The following is a 23,213-nucleotide window of genomic DNA, read 5'->3' as shown; positions in this document are numbered from 1 at the left end:
CTGCATGAGTTGGTGTGTGTGTGATTTTTTATAAGAACCACTTCAGAGGACCGTGTTTGAGGTATTCTACTTTTGTACAGGTGGGACTCATCGTTCACCATACAGACCTGTCAGAAGTCTGTGTTTACACAGATGGTTTGTATTCACCCAGGGTCCTATATGAATGCTGTAAAGCCAGCAGAATACGTGGACTTTGTCTGAATGGTGAATACATGACAGTTTTGTTCTCAGGGTTTCATGACATGAGGTCTCGTAAAGGTGACAGACACGAACCACTTCCCCCACACACACAGACGGGGGCACAAAGGTTGTCTGAAGTTTCCCAAGCTTGCATTATGAGGCCTGATAACTTTGAACTGATAATATTGTGCTAATGGTTAAAAAAGAAGACTAAGACAATAAATAAATTTGAGGGGAAAAAAGTGGTAATGATGGTTAAAAGGTCAAAAACGGGCAGCCATAACTATTTAGGTGTGGTTTTTATCTTTAGGAAAAACAAAGCACAAAGTGATGAGGGGGAAATATTGTGTTGCAATAAAGACTAAAAAGAGTTCTGCGTGCCTTTTATGGAGTTTTGTCTTCTTGAGAAAACACAGTAAGCTTTTTTTTTAGGCGTGGAAGTGTTGGTCTGTTCACACAGCTGGAGCAAATCACAGCGGAGAAATGCTCATATGTGGTGACTGAGTGGCCCACATGCCACAACACATCTATTCTATTAAACAGAGAAATTCAGCAAGTACGTGAAACTAATATTACTTTCAGAGAACTTTTACTAGAATCATATGGCAGTGATAAAAGTTAGACTTGCTCCTGGGAAAAAAAAAACAAACACACACACACACACAAAAAAAAAAAAAAATCATCCGTTAATTATTCAGCTTGGACATTTCAAGCTAAAATACCTTTCAAATTCTCTTGAGATGTGGCAATTTAAGTACTATACCCCCATATTTCTATGTCTACTGCTGTATTTTTGAGTTTTTTTCTATATTTGCTGCTTTACCTTTTAAACTTTAATGTGTTTAGTAGCAGTGGAAATCTTTGTTGTTTGTTAATTTTCAGAAGTATGACACTCTGTCATGGCTTTGCTCTACAGAACGGCTCTGCTTTGTCTACTTAAGTACATAATAGTTGCATTTCCATTACGTTTTTTCACAAAATAAAAGTGATATTTGTAAGTTTTGACAAACAACAATTGCGATTTGCGTGTGTTTCCATTGAACAGTGTTTAGTGCATTAGCCTCAAGTCTCGTAAAATATTTTCCTCTTACGCGATTTTACGAAAATTGCAGCTTATACAATGTAGCCATGTAGCGATATTTTTGGGTTTTCTTCTTGCTGCTGAGAATTAACAACAGCTTTTCAAAGCTTTTCTCCCCCATTGTCTTTTCTAAAACTATGAAATTCGTTGTTGTTTGTTCCGCACTGCACCATCTTTACCAGAAATGAACTGGTCATGCCACCTCACGTCACGTCTGAGGACACGTAAATGCGAAAAAAGTGTTTTTACATTTTTGAAAAATGTTTCTATATCAAAACATCTGGAAAAACCACCTCATGAGAGCGTAAAAACTTTTTAGGAATATTTGATATTTCTTTCTTAATGTAGGTTTTTCCATTGGCATTTTTTAATGCGATATTTAGTTTTTTCACAATTCTAGGTGTAATGGAAACACATTAGGTGACGTAACTGTCATATAAGACCCTGTCGCTGCTCTCTGTGAATCATAATGATACTTCTTCTCAACACTTAGGCGCAAAGCTCAGCTATAGAATCAGCTAATAGTTTCAGTCTCGTGGTGCTTCCTCATGAGACTTTATTGTCCAACAAATTCAATGTTTGAAAACATTAACTTTGACAATACTAATGGGAATCACTGTTATGGACAAGCAACATGTCCAGGATGTACCCTATGCTCGCCTGATCATTGCTGGGATATAGGCTCCAGCTTTCCTGCAACCCTTAATTGGACTAAGTGGTGTAGATAATAAAATGATAGAAAGCATGTTATTAGGTGATATATTTATGTCAAGCATTGAGCTTTGTCTGGTGATAAATCTAGCCGCTTTTTTTTTTATTGTTTGTACTGTTGGATGCTTTGCTTTGAAATCTCAAATAGTTTTGGTAGACATACTAGCTTTACTTGGCTGGAGTTGCACTGCAACTCATTTTCCTCATATTTCTTAAAATCAATTCACACAGAAAATTGTTGGCAGCCTTTGCCTTCAACACTCCATGATTCTCATATTCATAGTTCATTAAATTCTATTTAACTAAGCTTTATTTATTTATTTATTTTGATCCAATCCCTCATGCAAAGCATGTACAAGGCGACAGTGGGAAGGAAAAAACTCCCCTTCTAACAGGAAGAAAAATCCTCCAGCAGAACCTGACTCCGGGACGGCAGCCATCTGCCTCAACCGGTTTGTGTGGAGAGGACCAGAAAGAGATGCCAAAATGCACTGCAACTTTTATCCTGCAGAAAGATGAGAATTTACGCCGTTAATGATGCCAATACTGTCATATGATTATACATGGGAGGTAAAGAGCTGGGAGAGGAAAAGGATTAGCACTTAGTCTCAGTACCACACACTTTGTACCATAGCTTAGCAATAGTGAAGCATTCCTCGGTCTTTCTGGGAAGCTGGTAGACAGGTTGCTAAATTTACATCACCTTACGGTGGTATTAAGTCATTACAGAGCTGATTAAAACATACTGTTGAGAAAAAAAAAAAAAGTGTTTACTATCAATGCTTTCAGACAGACACCATTCTGGTTCTGGTTCTAGTTCTGGCTCCAACTCTATTTTGGAGACTTGAACCGGCCCGCATTCACACAAGTTCACCCGGAACCAAACCGGGCAGACTTGGCTTCATGCAAATAATGTTACTTATTAACAAACTTTTGTACTGGAAGCCATCTAAATTTGTAGAAGACCCATGGGTGGAAGACATCGCTCAGTCGGCTTCTTCTTCAGTTGTGGTGGCTACAGTGGCAGATTTCTGTCCCCTGCTTATCGGGTCTGCTGGTTTATGTCCAGCAACTCAAAATAAGGACATGTGACGTCACTCCCACCTCAACTTTTCCATAACCCTTACGGTTGTGATATTCCTTTTTTATTTTCTTAAACTTTTTGATCAGTGGTCAGGCTAAGCTGTCACAGTGTACGACAAAGAACCACTATGTTTTGGGTTCCAGCTGAGAACCAACTTTTCAGCTTCTGAATCAACTTTTAGTTTTAGTCATCACCTGGGTTCAAGACATAGCCCCTTATGGAGCCTGCTGGTATGAAATATTTTATTTGTACGCAATCATTTCCCCTTCCAGTTACGTAAAAATATCTAAAAGCAGCTTCTGTTTTCAACACAAAAAAATTTATAACCTTTATTAAGTGGGAACTTCTCCTGCTCCTAAAAATGAGAAAGAATATTATAGATATCCATTTTCTTGTCAATAATTGCAGATAAACAATGAAATATATTACTGTAGTGATTTAAATTATTCATTTCAGAAGAGCAGGACTGTAAATACTTTCACACTGAGGGGAAAAAATGAAATTGTGTCACAAATCTTTGCTTTGAGGGAGGGGAAGCAGGAAAAGATCATTTGATGGATATTTATGCATATTTTATACACAGAACATCCATTTATCTTGAGGGCTTACATTTTAACTGAATTAAACTTTGTCAGTGTAGTGTTATTGCAGGAAATTAAATATTCATTTGTCACACAGCGCTACACAACACTGAGAAATAATTAGATTATGACTAATGCGTATCTGCCAGCTCTAAAAGATAAACACAATTGACGTGAAATCCGCCGAGGCGCAGTCACTGCATTTTCAATTACAGTTCAGTTTATAAATAAAAACCACGTTAATGATGGAGGCAGCAACGTCATGGCAACCATGAATCTCTCAACTAACTTTTTGAGAATAATATTTTAAGTCCAATACCTGCAAAATCTCCTCATGAGTGATGTTGTGCCTCGGTTCGTCACAAAAACCATTAAATAAGAATTCCCATTGGACTTTCACACATTCACTCAGCGGTATTGGTGTCTCTATTGGTGTCTCTCACTCCAGCTCTTCTTATTTGACACATATTCTTGGAAGTGAATGTGAGCCATATTAAATCTGACTCCGCTGCAGCTCAGTAATGCCAGCACCGGCGGTTAGTTTTATATGTTTCACAAGCGTGTAAATATTTAATAGAAGAGCGCAACGGAGTGCTGTGTCACTGTTCCTGCTCTGACTGAGGGGACTTTTTCCTGACACGAGAAAAACATTTATGGAGGAGCTAGAAAAATTTCATACGCAGATTTTAGTCGTCATCAGAGTACCATACTAGGATCCAGTGACACAGACGTGGATATACAAGCTGTTTATGGATGAAGAAGATGTAAGTTGGTGTAGATGTTGATTCCAAACTTGATATGTATAAAATATGATTTGTGGGTGCAGCATTCCAGGCTTGTGGTGTCCTCGGGCATCTGTTTGGTCAGGATGTTTGCAAAAGGAGGATGTAAGCTCTTATAATTTTTCCATCTATAGTTTCAAATGCAAGCATTTCAGTCCTTGTTAACATCTCCAAATTGAGAAAACAGAAAAAAAAGTTGCATTTCTGTAAAACTTTTCATATATGCTAAATGTTATTTGTGTGTTTGTGTGACTTGTTTTTCATACATGATGGGGACACACTGTACTGCACACCAGCTAATGAGGACTTCCAGCTAACACTGGGACAGTAATCTTGTCCCCACCAGTATGAAGTGATTTTTTATTTTTCAGTTTAAAACATTGTTTTTAGCCTTATTAAGCTACAGAGCTGCATTATTAGATCAGAGTTGGGGCTAACCTTTCAGTTGTGATGGTTATGGAAGTTTAAGTCTTATCTGCTGTTTGCGTTTTAATGTAAAATTATTGTTCCATTGAAAACAACAACAACTAACAAAAAAAAAAAGCAAACAGACCAAACATCAGTGGGTCATTCTTTCACAGGATTGTGTCCAAAACTCTGACAGCATCTAAACACATCAGCTTCAAGTTACTTTTCTGAAACAGCTACTCAAGTAATCTTTAAGGGTCAGACTCTCCAACATTTATAAGTCAACACTGAACTGCATGCTGCCACCTTAATGGACAGGTACACACACGTTTCCTCATTTGGCATATTATACGTCTGAATGATGCAATACACGTCAATTTTAATAAATAAAAAAATAAATTGATAAAAGCTGTTAGTGTAATTTTTTATGCTGTTTAAATCTGATAATGCTGTTCTTTATATTACTATTACTTGTATCACTTCGCCTAGATATGGTTTTGAAAAGTAAAATATCTATAAAATTAATTTTATCAATAACACTGTTCTCATTCATGGTTGTGCTGTCTGCTATAAACACACGCAGGACAAAAAAGGGTAAAACTAGAGACATTTAACCAGACAAAGTAAACATATTATTCTTTTAAAGCAAACAGCAGCTACACTCATTAAGGCTGGGCACATTGCCTTTTCAACAAGCCTCAACATGTAAGCCATATTTTTAACTGCTCCCAACTATCAGCATGTTTTAGGCAACCACGGCCCACTCGTCATGCGAGTAAGGATGAACAACTCAGACATGCTTTTTGAAGACGTCAAAGTATTGCATGTGCCGTAACTTTCTTGTCACAGTTGTGAGTATGACTGAAAGAAGTAGTGATGAGCATGGAAAGCTGACCTGTAAATGAGTGTTGTCAGTTAGACCAACTGCTGAGGCCTTACTTCATGTTTTCATAGATGGTCTTTTTTCTGCTAAACTTGGTTTCAAATTACACATTTGACAGTATAAGCATTTTTTCTTCTTTTTGAAAATAAGAAACTGATAAGAGAAACCCCATAGAGTTTTTCCAAGATACTGTTGTGCTCATATTTATTATTACCATTTCATTAAAGAAGGAAAAAAACATCTGCCTTTAAAATAAGCTGAAATTCACTAAAGTAATAATAAATATAAATTTATGAAAGTTATTACATTATTTTCTAATTCTGGTGCAATAGAAATACTTTTTTTTTTTAAAAGGCAAACTAATAAGATAATTTATTACATATTACATAAGTCATAAACTAATGTTTATCCTTTACAATCCTTTAATGTTTCCGCTCCAGTCAGGTGTTTTCTGTTCCTCTCAGTCAGACTTCTGCACCTGTTGACAGGTATTTTGTCCCACTGTTCAACAGAAAAGTGCTCTAATTTGTCCAGGACCATTTTGTTTGTTTGTTTGTTTTTTCTTTCTTCAACTCAATTAAATGAAAAAACAGTGTCTTAAATTACTAAATTACATTTTTGCAAATTTTTAGTTATTGTTCCTTTTTTAAGTCTCCAGTTATTTGAGTGACTGTTATAAATTCAACCTTTTCTTTAATGAAAGGGGATGAATACATATGAGCACAAATGTATTCTCTTCAGACTTAATCTGAATTGGAGTGAACATGACAATAAACCAGCTATAAATCTTTGCTCCCACACTTTAACAGGTATTTACTGGGCTGCTCTTTAATTTAAGCGATCTAGCACAGAAGCTAATGCTCTTATAGAGATCTCCCATTTACTTTGACTTAAATGGAAGGAAAGGGTGAGGGAGTTTTTAAGAGGCCTATAAGCTCCCTGATTTCACCGTATAGAAGGAATAATGAGCTTCTCTCACTGTTGTTTCTGCCTGACTGCAGTTTGAAGTCCTCCCCCAAAAAGCTCCCATTCACAAACGCTGTGTTTAGCATTTGCACATACATACGATTAAAAGGAATCTTTTGTCTCAGATTAGTCCGCTATCCCTTTTTTTTTGGCCTTTCCACATCGCTGATGCTTCATGATGAGCTTCCTGTGGAACTAAGTTAGAAATCTTTCATCTCACAGTGGGAAGTGACTCATGTATTCCTCTGCAACATTGTATTTCTTATCCAGCTGCTGTCATGTGTAAAGCCAATTACTGTTTACTTCTGATGTGGTTAAACTGTTGCTCAATAAGCGCTCATGTCAGCGAATCTCAGGTAAACGGCTCCTCCACCCTCATCATCAACGAACATGAGGAAATTATGTCATTTTCAGGAACCATTGCAGCATTTCAGGGTAGTTTCCCCGTCTTCCTGTAAATGGGACCTGATCTGTTGCATACCAGCGTCACCGGTTAACAAAAAAAAGGTAGGCACATCTGTTCGAGGTCAGGCTCTATGGGAAATTTACATGAGCAGAAGATGGATGGAAAAGCATCAGCAATGGATAAATACTCCCAACAACTTCCTTTCATTCAACCCTCGGTGCAACAGATGTTCCAAGCTCTGCGCTCTTTTCTTTCCCATGGTGCAATGTGGTTCCACTTTTGTTTATTTCTTCTCTCATTCCTATCCTCGTATTGAGTGGATGCGGAAACTGGATGTGCATGCATTGAACTGTGGTTCTGTATATGTAGGTGGAGGCTTTGCTAAGAGATTACCAAAGCTCCGTCACACACACGATAAGGTCGCGTGACCCCCATTGTAAACCTGGAGGTTGACCCCTGACCTTGTGAGAAGTGATGAAATGAAGGGAAACCTCCTATTTCCCTCCACCAGAGTTTCAAGCTCTCCTGGTGTAGCGGAAGCATTGTTAATGAGCTCGAGAATGGACTTTTAATGAAACCACCACTTTGTTTGAAGAGTGAATGTGGGGCAAAAAGAGCATGCAAGAGCAGAAACAGGTGTCAGCGCTTGCCTGGACCGACTATAACATGCTGTAGGGGGGATGATTTTACATCTTTTGCTATTGTGAAGCTTTACACTGAGGTCAGCACTTCAAACAACTACCAGACCTTATTTTTATCACACTCCAGATGTCTTTTTTTTTTTATCTTGAAAACAAATTACATTTGTCTGGATATCAGTAATATTATGGCCAAATAGACATACTGTCATTCTTTATAAGTATTACACATGGCTTGTTCTACTATCTGACTGTATCCCACCTACATGTTCATGTTGTTTATATGTGACATACAGCATGTGCAGCAGTGGTATATTGAGTAAGCGTGCTTGAAAAACTCCAGAATTGTATATTAATCTCCTTAAATTATACTCCCCTTCTCCTGCTTTTTGCAATATACAATTCATTTTTAATAACGTTATACATTTTGTTCTTGTTGTGCCCTTTTCCTTCCCATCCCATGTGCATATCCAGATGTGTGACAGTGTTATGTATATCTTTTATGCTTGTCAGAGGGGCAGGATTAGAGCTTTGGTTGAAATTTCGTCATAAGCAAATGCTCCCAGAACCTGCTACTGCCCATTTTCCTATCTTTCCTGACCTTTTTGTTTCCTTTGCTGACTAAGAGGCTGCTGTGCGACCCGTTAACATGCAATCGGATGCGGTGTTCGGGAACAGGAAGTGAATAGGAAGAGGAACTCCCGCAGTGTCAAGGAAATGATGGCTGTTCGTACCTTGAACTTCATGTGTCACTTACAGAGACAGCCTGTGGTTCGTCTTTTTGCAGGATTCCCAGCGGCAAAGGCCTCAGGAACATGGGGTCATTTAGGATATGAGCTGGGTGGTCTGGAGGTGTGGGCTAAAGAAGGTCAAAGGGCAATGTGTGCGAAGTCCAAGGGTGGAACATTTCCGATGTTCTGTGTAAAACAGACATCAGGGGTCACGTTAACAGTAATCATTTTTCTCGAACGCACACGCAGAACATTAACGGCACACAGGATGAAGATACGCCAGCATATCAGTAACAGCACATTGACACTGGCCACACACCCAGACCTGCCTGACGCCTGTCCCCCGATTCGCTACGTCCTCATAAGCAGGGTGTCTCATGTCCCTCCTCTATTTTTACCAGCAGGCGCTGAAAGCCTCTGGAAGATCTTTGTCAATAGGCGTCCCATTCCACTGCCAACGGTGTGTCACCATTTATTAAGTCATCATTACTCAGGGCTGTTACTGCTGCCGAGGTGCCAGGGGGTGTCGGAAATAGATCGGCAATGATAGGCCGGGCTGTTGCTGCACTCCCCGGAGAACAACCCGTAAAGGCGTGCTCCAACACATCTCACTCCAGCGGTTAGATCGATGCAGGTAGTCAGGCTGCTGCTACATGGACTAATGCAGATAAATGGACGGAGGGTCGTGCATCAGGGCAGAGGACAGAGACAAAAGGTTGATGGAGATGGACTGAGTGAGAGGGTGCTTTCATGCATCTGTCCACACCTCTTTTTGTTTTGAGTAAACGGCTAAAAAGGCTGTTTAGACTAAAAGGGTGATGAGATACAAGGCTGGGGACTGCTCCGTTGGGGAAGTGAAAACACAATGGGATGAGTGGGCACATGCAGATGAGCCCATGAGGATTCAGTCAGAGCAGCTTCAACACATGGAAGTGCTGTAACTAACCCATCAGTTCCATCAACATCACAGGAAACTGCAACTATATCCAACTTTCTTGGATCATTTTTACTTTATGAAACTCAAATTTAAATGCTAAGATCCACTGGCTGCAAAACAGCGAGCCAGAACTTCACAAACCCTAATGTCGGAGGCTAAATGGAATCAAACACATTAAAATTGGTGGTTTTAATTCAGTAGAAACATCCCAACATCAGTTATAAACAGAAATCCCATTTAGTTATAAACCATATCACCATATTACAACATGTTTCAAGAGATACAAACAATAGTAATAATAAAGAAGATCTTGCCAGGATGCAGTTTTAATAGTGATTTTACATTTCCAGATTTCAGTATACGAAACAAAAAAAACAACAAGGACTACTGTAGGATAGTATCCATAATTCAAAAGCTTTGTCTAAAAATAGTTAGAAGGCTTCCGCTGTGTGCATCAAACAAATACAAATGTGAAATGAGATACACTTTATGATGCATCGACTATGTTTCCTAAACACAGTGCGGGTGGAAGTGCTGGACGATACGGGTACCCTGATATACAAACACACTCCCTTGTGCTCACTACGCCGGCCTGTTCTCAGGCTGTTTGCCTTCAGTACCATGAGGTGTGTGAGTTGACACATCAGCACTCCTGTTTATCCTGTTTATCAAAGCTTTTATCACCTCAGCACTGCCTTGTCACCCCTCAGAGGAAGCAGGGGTTGCCCACTCAACACACACACACACACACACACACACACACACACACACACACACACACACACACACACACACACACACACACAGACATACACCAGCACCTGCAGGGACTAGCTAAGGTTAAGAGGAGGGGGTTGTTGTTGGTTTGAATGACTTTAGCAGAGACAGGATCCATGTCAGATCATGCAGGATAATTAGCAGCATGTGTTCCTTTAACTGTGTTCATCTATACACTAAAATCTAATGTTTTATGGGGGAGAATTGCTTTCATTGTATAGACATTTCCTTTAATTCTATTAAATTAATAACTAAATATTCTGGGGGGAAAAAGTAATGCTAGTCTTTGTAAGCAACATTTTTTTCTGTTGGGTTGGACGTGGTGCTTGGGGTAAACATGATATGGCTACAGAGAATAATAGGTTCTGTCCTGCTTGATGCTGTTTTTCTTTTCTTTTTTTTTTTTTTTATGACAATGGTGACTACTTTGGATAATAAAGTAGAGTAGGTCAAACTGATTGAAAACTGAGTTGCTTAAGCTAATTTTAGCTAAGCTGATTCTAACATAAATTTCTAGCAAATCACAAAATCACTGAATGAAACAAAAATAACTGAATTCTTGAAAAAAAAAAAAAGAAAGTTTTTTACTGTTGTATTTTTTCCCTTAAGTTTTATGACGCAGTACTCTACAATGTTGGCTTCACATATTCCATTAAAGCACATGTTAGTTTCATTGAGGTTTTTGTTAACCTTTATATATTCAATTTCTTAGCTGCTTAGTCCAATTAATTGTCAGAGGGAAGACAGAGTGCATCCCAGCAAATACTACGATTTCATGCATGCCTGCAACTTGATCGTTGATATAAAGGATTAGAATAGAAGTAGGTTCATCATTAAGAGGCATCATCCATCCCTTTTTATGACACTTTTATTTGTTTTGAGCCTGATATTATCATTTAAAATTCAAAGAGGATTTAATGCCCATCATTATTGTATAATTTTATCTGTTCAACAGTTGTGTGTTGTAATATTTTCTTTATTTTATATCATGCATTTTCACTGATCAGAATTGAAAGCAGGTTATTGAAAGACACATTTTGTGTTTATGATTTAAGGTTTGAATAATTTGATTTGTCCTGCTAAAATGACCAATAAACACAATTGTAAAGACTTTAAGGTAGCATAATTCTCAAGAAAATTCCACCAAACACTTTTGCATTATTTGTACCTTCAAACATTTGTCCATATATGATCTGAGATAAGCTCTTTCCCCAATAACTCAGGTCAAAACAAATTCTCTGTGTAACATTAATGTATGCTGCATTAACATAAAACAGTTTCAGATTACAGTTCTGGATGCAGCGACGAGCTGTGTTAGCTGCAGATGGTATAGAATAGAATAGAATAGAATAGAATAGAATAGAATAGCATAGAATAGCATAGAATAGAATAGAATAGAATAGAATAAACTTTATTGTCATTGCCCAAGTGCAATGAAATCAGTGCAGCAGCTCTTGTGCTAAAACAAACAAATAACAACAAAATAATAAAATCATAGGATACAATACAATACAATAACAACAAGCACTGCTAATGAGACAAAATAATTCTAAAATAAAATAAAATATGATATAAAATATAGAAAAGTGACTATAAAATATAAGAAAGCAACTAAAACATATGACGTTTCACTGGTTCTAAAACTACAGCTATGATTTATTGTAATGTCATTTCAAGACTAAAGTTATTCCAAGGTCTTTCTGAGCCCAAGTGGTTAAACTAAGATCATGGTCTTTATGCAGTGCCTCCTGATGACTCAGTGTCCCACCCATGTACCAGCATCTATCCAGGATATCTCCAGCCTCCTTGATTTTTTTTTATTTTATTTTATTATTTGTAATGTTAAGTGACAAATATTCTTATGAATGAACTTTTGGTGTAAACTGAAAAACGACAAGGTTTATCCTTGTTTGGGAAGGCTAAATCTTAAGTGAATGCTCCTTTTATACCCTATCCTGACACCCTCACCTGTCACCAATCAAACAGCTCATTATAATACTTTTTTTTTTTTTATTTTTTTTTTTTTTTTTAAATTAAATCTTGTATATTCTGCCAACTTTCTTCTACTGCTTTAATTTTTGGAAAACTTTCTAAACTTATCTGGAAAAATGGTCTATAAATTACAGCCCATTAAAAAAAAACCAGATGGGACAAAAGGATATACTTTCAGCTGGGAGTATTTTGTTGATGACAAGTTGCTGCCTTTTAGAGAAATGAATGTCCTGTGACACTAATGTCCTTAAGTTAACACTTTAAAAGACTAGCGCCTTGCTCATCATTAAATTTACACTACAGAGATTACACAAGAGCTCACACATCCAGATTTCTAAAACCTATTATAAAAACTGACTAATTAAGTCAAAAAGCTCATAGATCTCAGTCATGAGATCTTGTTGAGGGAAATTTCCCAGAGATTTCATAATGGGGTAAAAATATTAGCAGCAGCAATGGGGGGATTTTTCAGAAAAAAATGTGATTAATGAAAATCTGCTGGTTTTTTAAAAGCTCATTCATTCGATTTAGAATAATTTCTTTGAATCATCTGCAGCAGCAGCTTACTTTGACCTCCGTTGCTTTAATGGAGGTGATATCGAGAGTCAATGATGGAACTCAAAATGGCATTTGTAGATGGAGAGTAGCAGAAAGACTGAAAGAGAATAAGGAGAAATCATTTTGTTGATATAATGGAGAATAAAAGAAAAGAAATAATCATGTGAAAGGGGGAGTGGGGGGTGTGGAACACATAACACTATAAATCTAAATCATTCACAATACTTCCTATCCACTTCGCTGGTTTCATCACTGCGCTCAAGTCATACTCCCCCACCCTCCAGCACTCCCTCCCTCTCTCTCTCTCTCTCTCTCTCTCTCTCAGCTGCTCTCCGTCCCCTCCCCTCCCTTCCTGTGGATGGTGTAGCTCCCTCTCAGTCTGGTGGAGCTGCACATAAGGATTAGTGTTGCTGTGAGTATCTGCTCAAAGGGAAGAAGCCAGAGAACAGAAAGAGATAAAAACCAGATCTAGGGAAAGGATAGCCCTGCTGATGTGGGTAAGTGCTCTGATTCACCTCGACACAGCCTCCACATCCCATCACAGTCACACCAAGCCCAGGCACTGCTGAGCCTTCACCTGGGGGAGGATAGATAAGGGACTATATAGCCTGGACCTCCACACGGGGAGCCATGTGAGCGGAACCCCTCCACCGACTTCACACTACAAAACTCCCCCAACTGTCTGCAGTCTTAACTGGGGAGTGCAGCCAGGATTCCCCCCTCTTTCTCTCTGGAACCTCTTCAGTCAGGGCTCGCGTGGAGGGACTCTCCAGGCTCTGCGTACCTCAGCTGAGGACACTCATCTCAGGGTTGGGCTGTGAGTGCCCCCTGGTCTGGAGGCCAGTCACTCCAGCACCATGGATTACCTGCTTGGGATTGTAGTGCTGCTGTGCGGGGCGGTGCAGCTGGGAAGAGGAGCTGAGCCCAAGCACAACGTACCCAGACTAAGGCTGTCATACAAGGGTAAGCCCATTCTCTGTCTCCCTGACTCCAGGTTATGTAGACTTACTCTGGTAGCTGGTGCTTTTAGTTTATTCCTCTTGCCCATGGGTGCTCTTCTCTGCTTTTCTTTTCATCCATTCTTTGCCGTGTTAGAATCCTTTTTGCCCTCTCCTATCTCACTAAGTCTATTTCTGCCTCTGAGTTAGTCTCTTCCACTCTTATCTCTTGGTCAGCACCTAACTCTTCTATTTCCTAAACATCCTCTCCCCATTAACTCGCTCCTTCTCTCACACTGCTTGTCTCTTAGAGATCACTATTCTGCTTAAAAAAAAATAGAGTAATTGTTTCCATATGTAGTGGACGGGCTCATGCCTGAAGTTAAATGCATATATTGGCCGATGTATCAATTTTCCCCCTTCTGCTAATACTGTACAGCTCTTTTAAGTGCTCTAACAAGGCAGGAGAGCCTCGGTTTTTAATGCATTCTGTCCCAGAACCTTCAGAAATCAGGGGGCACTGCTTCGGTCATGAAACAGAGCCTTTCTGTGATGAGCAAGTTTCTCAATTTCTTATCTTAAATGGATCTTACAGCTGGAGAATTGAAATAAAATTTTATTTTGCAGTCCAAACCGCCTGTTTTCAGGTATTGCTGGAAAGTGTGGAGAAGTTTTGTATTTTTTTTTTTCCCCTCTCTTTTCAGTGTGCACGTGTAAGTTTTTTTGACGTATATAGCAAACATGTTATTCTCTCTCCTGTGTTATTTTGAGGGGAGACTGCGGAGCGCCGGCTCTTCCTCTCCTCCTCCCTCTTTCTCTTTCTCCGTCTCGTCTCCTCTCTCACACCCCACACTAAATCAGGCTCTTTGTAATAGCAGACTTTTCATCTCGGCCAGAAATAACTGGCAACATTTTTGCCATATTTTGGGATTTTTTTTTTTCTCCCCCCCCTTTTTTTTTTTTTTTTTTTAAACTGAAAGTATACAGCTCAGAGTGTGGTCTGTCAATTCTTTATTTTCGTCCCATTCACCAAATCACGCCCTCTTGGAAATTTATGAACAGGCTGATTTGCGGTTGAAAGTCTCATTGTGCTTGTTTGATTATGACCCGAAGCTCTGGGTCCTTAGATGATTTTAATTCATATTGAAAGAGAATCAAATGATGGTCTTTAAAATGGGGGTGAACATGATTGTCACCAATTCTATCTCTATCTTTAGACATTTAGTATAACTTATAGTTAGAGGCCTGCTATATTCTTTAGCTGGAGGGAAACTTGTAATTTTGAGGGTAGTATATTTTCCTTTATCACCCTCTCAGCTTCCAAATAAGTAAGATCGCATTTGCTCTCAAGCTGAAATAAAAAAACATGACCGATGCTTGAGTGTGACGGCCATGGTATGATAGAAAGTGTGGTGACAGACACTCGTCATGTGAAGAAAATAAAGCAGGAAATAATCATAGTTGAACTTACCTGCTGCAAGTCATGCGTCTCCCGGGCTCCATCATGTCAGTTCACACGGAACAAAGCTTTTAAGCACGATGGGAAAATGTCATCCCCTCTTCATGCAGCCATCTGTTTGAAGAATGCGAATATAGTTCCCTCCTGCCCCCTTTTGTGATCCTCTCCACCGTTCAGTCTGACAAGTGAACACGTTGCTGACAACAGTGCCAGACAACAGACATGTCATCTAGCATCAAAGTGTGTATTGACTGACTGTACGAATGATGGATGTGCGTCGTTAAACGGAGCGAGGAGGTCTGCTCGGAAATAGCAGCCTGCCTCCATAGATGTACTTCAATATTTCTTTTTTTTTTTTTTTTTTATTTTTGCAAAAAAGTACATGTTGTTAGTGTCTATGTGCATTTTTGTGTGTGTGTGTGCAAATGTTCTTGCAACGTCTCGGTGTGAGGACTCAACACCCTCTCTTGTGATTTCCTCCCCCTGGACTGTAAGCGGTGCCTTGGCATGTGAGTGTGTGTGTATGTGTGTGTTTTAGCGCAGCAAAAATGTGTCAGGCCTTGCATGTCCTCATATAATTAGACACCTGGTTTTGTGCATGTGCTTGTTCGCGAGCTCACAAATCGAGATCTCTTAGTGTGCTGGGTATTGTCGTGTGTTTTTTTATTTGTGCGTGCATGAACGTGGAGCGTAAAAAGACCTGGGAGTGGATCATATGCCACTTTCTTTGTGTCCCACTGCTGTCCGGTGTCTCTTGCTTCGGTCCCACAGGTGTCTGTAGGCTGGATGTCTGTCAGGAGACAATGGTTAGTTAACACCCACATTGTGGAGGATGGTGGCAGTGATGGCGAAAGGGATGAGATTGCTTTAACGAAGGATAAGCTGGCAGATATACAGTAGATGACGCAAAAGGAAAGGGAGGCTGGTTGTTAAGTGAAGTGTCACTCATCCCCTCTCCCTGTGCGAAGCCTGCATAGTAATTAAGTCAAATAAACAACAGGGAGGAATCCTCCTGGGAAGGACAGTCAAACAAGCAAATCTCCCGAGCGGGGGTCCTGAAGTGGGGCCATCGTATTCTGACTCCCAGGATGCTCTAAACAGCTAGCAGAGCCTGTGATTTTCTTTTTGGGCCCTTCAGATAAACACAGAGCATGCAGGCAGAGTCCCATGAAATCATCCTCAAATGAGAGCCGATGAAAAGCCCTCAAGGGAGCGATAGTCACAAAAAAGTGAGCAATTTTCTGGAGAGGACAGGCAAACGACTGCAGAGTGAGCAGTTTGCCACAGAGAATGAGTTGGAAATGGAGACAGGTAGATAAAATGACCTCTCGTGGGATAGCTGGCAGAGCAAGTGGAGAGTAAATGATTTCCCAGTTGGGCCAGTTAGACATTTAGCTAAAAGGTTACGGCTTCAAGAGGGGACAGGGCGATGATCACAAGGGTTAATGATTTTCTCTTCTCCTTGAGGCTGAAATGGCGCTAACTTTTCTCACCTCGACTAGTTCACACGACGGTATGAAGAAAAGTATTACGTTAGTTTGGCGAACAACTCGTGGAAATGACTGGACTAGAAGTGAATCAGCCTCATCTGGAGCTGATCCCATCATGTTGAAACTATCACAACTACACCAGAACAATGCTGCACAACAGTATTACTCATATGAATTACAAGCGTGGTATTACACTCCCATGGATCCATGCGCACCCGCACACAATTACATTCCTGAGCACAAATCAGTGAAGAGTCCTCTCGCATGCGGTGCAAGAAGCCATCAGGAGTAACACTGACCCCTAAAGGTCAACACATGCACATACATCTTACAGCCATGCAAAAAGTGCAGACGGACATGTAGGAAACTGCAAAACTTCACCCAGAAACACAGACTGAGAGAGAAACAAGGAATCTGGAACTGGCCTTTAAAATAGATACTTAGTGCTGAACCACACTCAGAGCAGTCAGAACCAAGCCCCATAATAAGCCTGTGTGTGTGTGTGTGTGTGGGTGTGCCTGTTTGCAAATGAAAGTATGTGGAATTTGTCTGCTTGTGGATGTTTTACGTGTGTGTTGTCTCATCCATGTGGTGTTTCTTTCTTTATATTTATTCTTTGATATATGAATGAGCATGCGAGTATGGCGGCAGCAGTTCCTCTCCGCCGTATCGGTCCGTGCTGCGGGCTGCGGCTGACAGAGCGGATGTAGATAATTACAAGGTGTTCACCCAGCGTGCCAACTTTGGAGATGTCTGCCTCCATCTCTCTCCCTCCATCTTTCTCATAGTTCTTTTCTTCCTCTTCCTCCTCCCCTGCAGCCCGGCTTCTTCTCTAGGAACCACAACACCACTAAGTGTAATCTTCAAGCAGACGATGTATGTGTGTGTCTTCTTTTCCCATCCCTTTGATTGCAGCTCACTTGATACATGTCTTTCTTTTCAACTCTATGTGGACAGATACCCACACATACCAAACCACCCTCATCTTTGCTCCCACGCAGAAACATTCCTATACATGTAGTAAAAACCAATGTTTTGCCATAGCTTCCCTTTCAAACATGCCCCCATGTTGAACTTGAGTGTATTCCATTTCCTTGCTCTGACTCACTAACTTAACCACAGAGTTTGTTAAGCTCCCACCACCCAAGTCCACAAGCTGAAAGATGGCGGAATGAATGTGTGCGAGCATATATTTGTGCTAACGCTCGTTGCCCCACAGATAATTGTGCAATGACACAGCTCTGCTTGCAAAACCTAAAGCTATTCATCGAAGGCGTTGAAAATCTCTTGTTTTCTTTGCAAACTGCAACTAAAAGCGTGTTATCGTTCCTTCTCGTGGAACTTTTGAGTTGCATGACCTTTGCTTTGCGTGTGTCTGTGGTTTCCTCTATGAGTTGTGTTTTGGAATGCAACATATTTCCCTCCCCCCCTGCTTCCAAAACGTTCAACTTTAATGCCATGATTCGCTTTGGGGAAAATTTTTTGTTTGGACAAAAAAACGATCAGTTGAAACGCCACAGTGGGAGACAATGTCAGCGCAGTTTGTTTGTTCAGCGTTTAGTGCGTGCACATCGCAACTGTACGTTCTAGCTTTTTGTATGTGTGTATGTATGTTTGTATGGGCGTGATTGCTGGGCATGCTATCTAGTGTCTTTGCATCTGTGTTTGGGACTTGAGGCTTGAGTTACAGCCTGGTGCAGATTGCAAGAACCACGGTATGAATGGGTCCCACCACCTGCTAAGTCTTGTCAGTCAGATGGAGAAAGCGTGCACCGTTCAATCTGAGTAGAGTCCTATTACAAATGAGGGCGACATCTCTGCAAAAAGACAGACAGAAGGACTGACTGACAACAGAAAATGACCAAAAGTAGCATGCCATTTTTGTGTTTTTTTGTGTAATTATAGACAATCCAGGTATTTTTAATCCAATTTATGAGGGTTTTAAATGTCACATTTAGCCCACTTGAAATATCAGTGCCTCAAAATCCCAGTAATTCGGGGCTCAATTTGCTGTGAAATGTTTGCTCTTTCCCTCAGCTACTTTCATTGCTTATCAATTAAAAAAAACAAACAAAAGAAAAAGAAGTGTTTTGATGTAATGCAGAGAAAAAACGGTTGTTATACAGAATTTTTTCAGCATTTTCTAGTGCAAATGAATTCCATTAAAAAAAAAAAAAAAGAAAAAAGCACGTTGTGTTTACACAATATAGAAACAAGCTTAACATAAGATCTTTAGATGTACGTTTTGGTTGGTGGATTTGTCTTCAAGTGACTGTTTCGCTTCAGCGTGTTCGCTGTCACACTTTGCCCGGGATACATTCAGATCTCCAGGCTCGCCTCATTAATTTGTAATAAAATGGCAGAGCTGACATTCAGCTACACTGTACAGCTGACAGGCTGCACTAACAGGCACTGGCTCCAGACATGACCACGACAACCACAGCCTGGTTCCTCTCAAACCCCATCCATCAAACCTGCCTAGTGATACTATCTTCCTCTCTGTGCAGGAGCGATACACCGTCTGTGATGCACACATCCCATTTTGCCTGTTTGTTCAAACCTAATGAGTTTACATTGGTTATTTTATTTGCATATAAAAGTGAATTTGCATGTGTGCCTTTGCCTGTGTGTGTGTGTGTGTTTTCCTTCGAGGGAACAAGAGCCAGAGAAACAGAGCAGCCTGGTTATACCCGGAGCATTTAGTGGTGTGTGAGTGGGCTCTCTGCGGCAGGCACAGCCAGGCCTCAAGCCGTCTGTGGTCGCTCTGCTGGTCTGTGGTCCAGCCGTCCAGTGACAGGAGGAGACACACACTAATAAAATGGTTCCATATTTGACCGCTTTTGTATTGTGAGAGCATTTTTCATGTGTGCTCCAGTTCCTGTCTATGGTGTGCCGTCGTTATCTATGATTTTAAATGTTTTTTGTTGCCTTTATCTTTTAGTTTGTTGCCCTCTCATCCTGTCAAATCATCAAGTAAACCATCGTCTTGGATTCTGTATTTATCCTCGCTCAAGGAGGAAAGGAGGAACGCCACATGCGCCAGCATTTTGAGTTGGATCAGTCAGGTTCAGGGTGTTGCCATGTTTTCCCTGTTTTACCCACTGATACATGGACATACACTGAGTCATAGTTAAAACACAGAATATGTTGTCAATGGCTGTGATTCATCTAGAAGAAAAGAAAATTCTGCTTGAATAAAGCCATAATATCAGCTTTAGCCAGCACACTTTTTATTCAAACAGTTATTTTAGACTAAAACACACACTAGATCCTTTCAGTTTTTAGAGTTCATGGCGACACACGCTGCTACGCTGGAACATTTCCTGTCAGAGCTGTCGCTCATCCGCACCTGAATGAGAACTCCAATGGCCCAGGTTGTGTTGTACAAACGGTCGCCATGGCAACCAACCCACACCTGCTTCTGTGCTCAGACGCAGAGAAACGGAGAGAGGAGGTGAACTTTTGGAGGCATGTGTGGGTATCCTTGAGCTTAAGATAATATTTGAACACTTTGTTAAGAAAAGCTCTCAGCAAATTTCCACGGGGCGGCCGTCTGGTCTTCTGTAGCTCACACCTGCGTTTTGTGGCCGTGGCCGTCATGGGAGCAGCGAAATGCACACTGTGCCACACACAGAGAGGGGGGGGAAAAAAGAAAGCATTAAGAGGAGAAAACCAAACCGTTGGACATGTCACTACACTTGTGTATTTGCTTTGAGAAACGAGCCTTAGACTTTGAAAGCAGTGCAATTGGCTGCTAAAGTTGTTCTTTGTTTTTAGTGCTTCCATTTTCTTTTCCACTATTTTTCTTCCCCCTGCACATCAGTGTATTAGAAGTTTAGCAAAACACAGCCTGATCCTCCAACAAACCACAGGATCTGAAAGAAAAAAAATGTGTTGGAGAACAGGGAACAAGCGAGTAAAACGTGCCATTCGGACGCTGAGAACTCCTCTGCTTGCTGTTTTTGCCGTATATGTTCGCGAGAAAAACACTCAAAAAGAGCTGCAACACTTTCATGGAATATTTTCTATCTGTTGAATCTCAGTCAAGTGTTTTCCGCTGCGAGGCTTTTATGTCTCACGTCACTCAAAGGCACACTCACACAGCTGCACATACGCACATTCAAATAAACATAATTTAATGCCCTGTCGCTTTTCTTTCACGCCGTTTCATTATTCTGCTATTGCGTTGCATGTAGGCGTCTAAAATGCCTGCCTGTTAGGAGAATGGGGGAGTGAAGGGTACTCCACAGACAACTGCACTTGAATTTCGAATGTATTTTTTTTTTTTTTTTCTTCTCCTCAAAGCTTTGTGAGACAAGAGCGTGTTATTTTCCATAATGGAGTGTGACAGAGGGACTAATGGTAATTTATGTGAATGAATTTCTTGTATTTGCTAGATTGAAGCTGTATGCTTGCAAATACTGTGTGTGCATGATGTGAAATTGAAAACAAAGGGAATCGTAGCAAGGCATGGCTCTCAGTAGATAATATAAAGGTATAAAGATAATGAACTGTTTAAGGTTTTTTTGTAACGCTACTGTGTTTGTTTTAGTATCAGTGTAAAGGAGATTTAAGCTGCTGGATGACTTTAACCAAGCTCTTTGACTCGCTTACACTTATTATTCGAAAAGGCCGGGTGAAGCTAATCTAAAAGCTCTAGAAATACCCTGACTTCATGAACTTTGTCCCCACAGTAACCAGTCCCCGGCTTGCTCGTCGCAGCTGCCAATCACACACAGCAGGAGACGGCTATATGCAGATAGCAAAGCATTTCAATTTGTTTGCAGTATTCTACCAGGTTACCCACACCTGTGCAAATATGACCGTCATGTAGGAATAATCATAACACTTTCTGCATCTTCACAACAACCAGAATGACTCAGTTATGAATAAAAGTCTAAACAATACCCAGTCTTTCTTATTTATTTTTTTTTTAAATCAAGACTGGTGATGACAATAAAATCCAAAGTTTTGGCTGCAGAGAGTGAAGTTACATTTGGGAAAAATAAAGCAGCGGGAAATTTCCCCACTGTAAATGTTAAGCATGAATCTATCGCAGTTTGGATCTATCCTGTGTGTTGCAGCCAGAAAGAGAGGAAACAATGAAAGGTAAAAGAAAGGATTTATCTTAGAAAACATCAAGCCAACATTACCATTGCAGAAGATGAAAAGGAGATGGGCTTTGGATCAGGACAATGGCCCAAAATAAACTTCAAAGTTTACAGTGGATAAACTCCAGTGGGGCAAGCTGAAGGCTTTGTTACGTCCCTCACGTGTCTACTATCCTGAATAGTCCACATTTTTCTTCTCAGCTGTTATTATGTAACTTTGAAGAAACACATTTCACATGACAATTTTTTTTTTTTTTTTTTGCCTTTTGGAAATCTAGTTATTTATTTCTCGTTGGGTTTTATTAGCAGAAATTTTCACCTGCATGCTCAAACGTTTGCATAACCACATTGTAGCATGCCACCATTAGTCCTGAACACACTGAGCCAGACTACTGTTCTAACAGAATCTTCTGTTCATAAAGGTGTGATTACACTTTTTGCATTTTCACATGCATGTCTTTGTACGTCTGACACACATCTTGAGTGTGTGAGTGATAGAAAGCAGACAGAGAATGTGTGTAATGACAGAAAGTTGGAAGCCGAGACCGACGAGAAGTAAGTGCATGTGCGTGAATCTGTTTGAAGTGAGTGAAATACATATGCACACATTGGGTACGTGTGTTTAAATACATCTGTGTGTCTGGTGTAAGCAGACTGTGTGTGGTTAAGGGGGCACGTGGCATGTGTATGGACCCATATTCATGAGAGGACTTGTGTGTCGGAGGGTACAGGGTCTGTGTTCGAGGTGAAAGCTGCTGAGTGTGCTCACTGTTCCACTAGTTCGTGCTGCATAGACAAAAAATCTTATTGGATTACAGCTTAGAGTTAGAAGACCTGTATTTGTATGTGTGTTCAGGTAAAACAAGTGCAGTGTGCACACTGAAGTCAATATTAATATAAACATAGATCTCAGGATATGCTTTTGAAACCTCCATTAATTCATATTAAACATATTTTTCCTTTGAGTGTATGAGTATATGTGTTGTTTGCCTTCACTGAATGTGTTTTCTTGTCCTTTTTATGGTTACTATATTTTGTATGAGCTGTGCGCTGTCCTGTGCTCCCATTTCCAAACGAGCGTGTCTGTGTTTAGGTTGGAGGTCCTTAGGTGCTCACGCCCCAGTTCCTCCTTATTTTCCAAACCACAGTAGATCCCAGCCCAGATAAAGCCTCTCTGTGTGTGTTTTCTTGTGCATAAGCCACCTTGTCTTTGTCAAAGATCACCACATGTTGAAAGATGTCTGTCTGTTTTGTTTGTTTTTTTTGTTTTTTTTTTAACTCTTTTGATTTATTTATTTTTTTAAAACTTTGGCCCATTTAGAGGAAACCTCTCATGACGGAAAGATTTTGGACCATCTGCTATATTCATCTTGCATTTAAATCATAAGGGTCATTACGTGCAGATCTGGATAAGTCCAAGTTAAGAAAGTGGAAACTTCTCTCCGCCCTCTGGTTTGGTAATTTCTCATTGACCATTTGTCCTTATGCCTCAGCGACCTT

At 40.2% G+C, this 23,213-nt stretch overlaps 1 protein-coding gene across 2 annotated transcripts in view; it reads left to right on the top strand.

Moving 5' to 3' along the window:
* Positions 1-4,304: 4,304 nt before the first annotated feature.
* Positions 4,305-23,213, top strand: part of sema3aa (sema domain, immunoglobulin domain (Ig), short basic domain, secreted, (semaphorin) 3Aa) — a 42,836-nt gene continuing 23,927 nt past the window's right edge. Inside the window, exon 1 of one of the 2 annotated variants that reach the window (XM_079263463.1) lies at positions 4,305-4,401. Coding sequence is in view for 1 of the 2 variants with exons in the window: in XM_079263462.1 (XP_079119588.1) it covers positions 13,573-13,678 (106 nt within the window). In the remaining variant the exon portion in view is untranslated. Of the gene's footprint in view, positions 4,402-13,126; positions 13,679-23,213 lie in introns of those variants that run through there. The other variant, XM_079263462.1, reaches the window with a different exon arrangement.

The sequence above is a fragment of the Telmatherina bonti genome (assembly GCF_933228915.1).
Source record: "Telmatherina bonti genome assembly, chromosome: 23".
Classification (NCBI taxonomy): Eukaryota; Metazoa; Chordata; class Actinopteri; order Atheriniformes; family Telmatherinidae; genus Telmatherina; species Telmatherina bonti.
The sequence above is the reverse complement of the archived record's forward strand: the minus strand, read 5'-3'. Positions and strand labels throughout refer to the sequence as shown.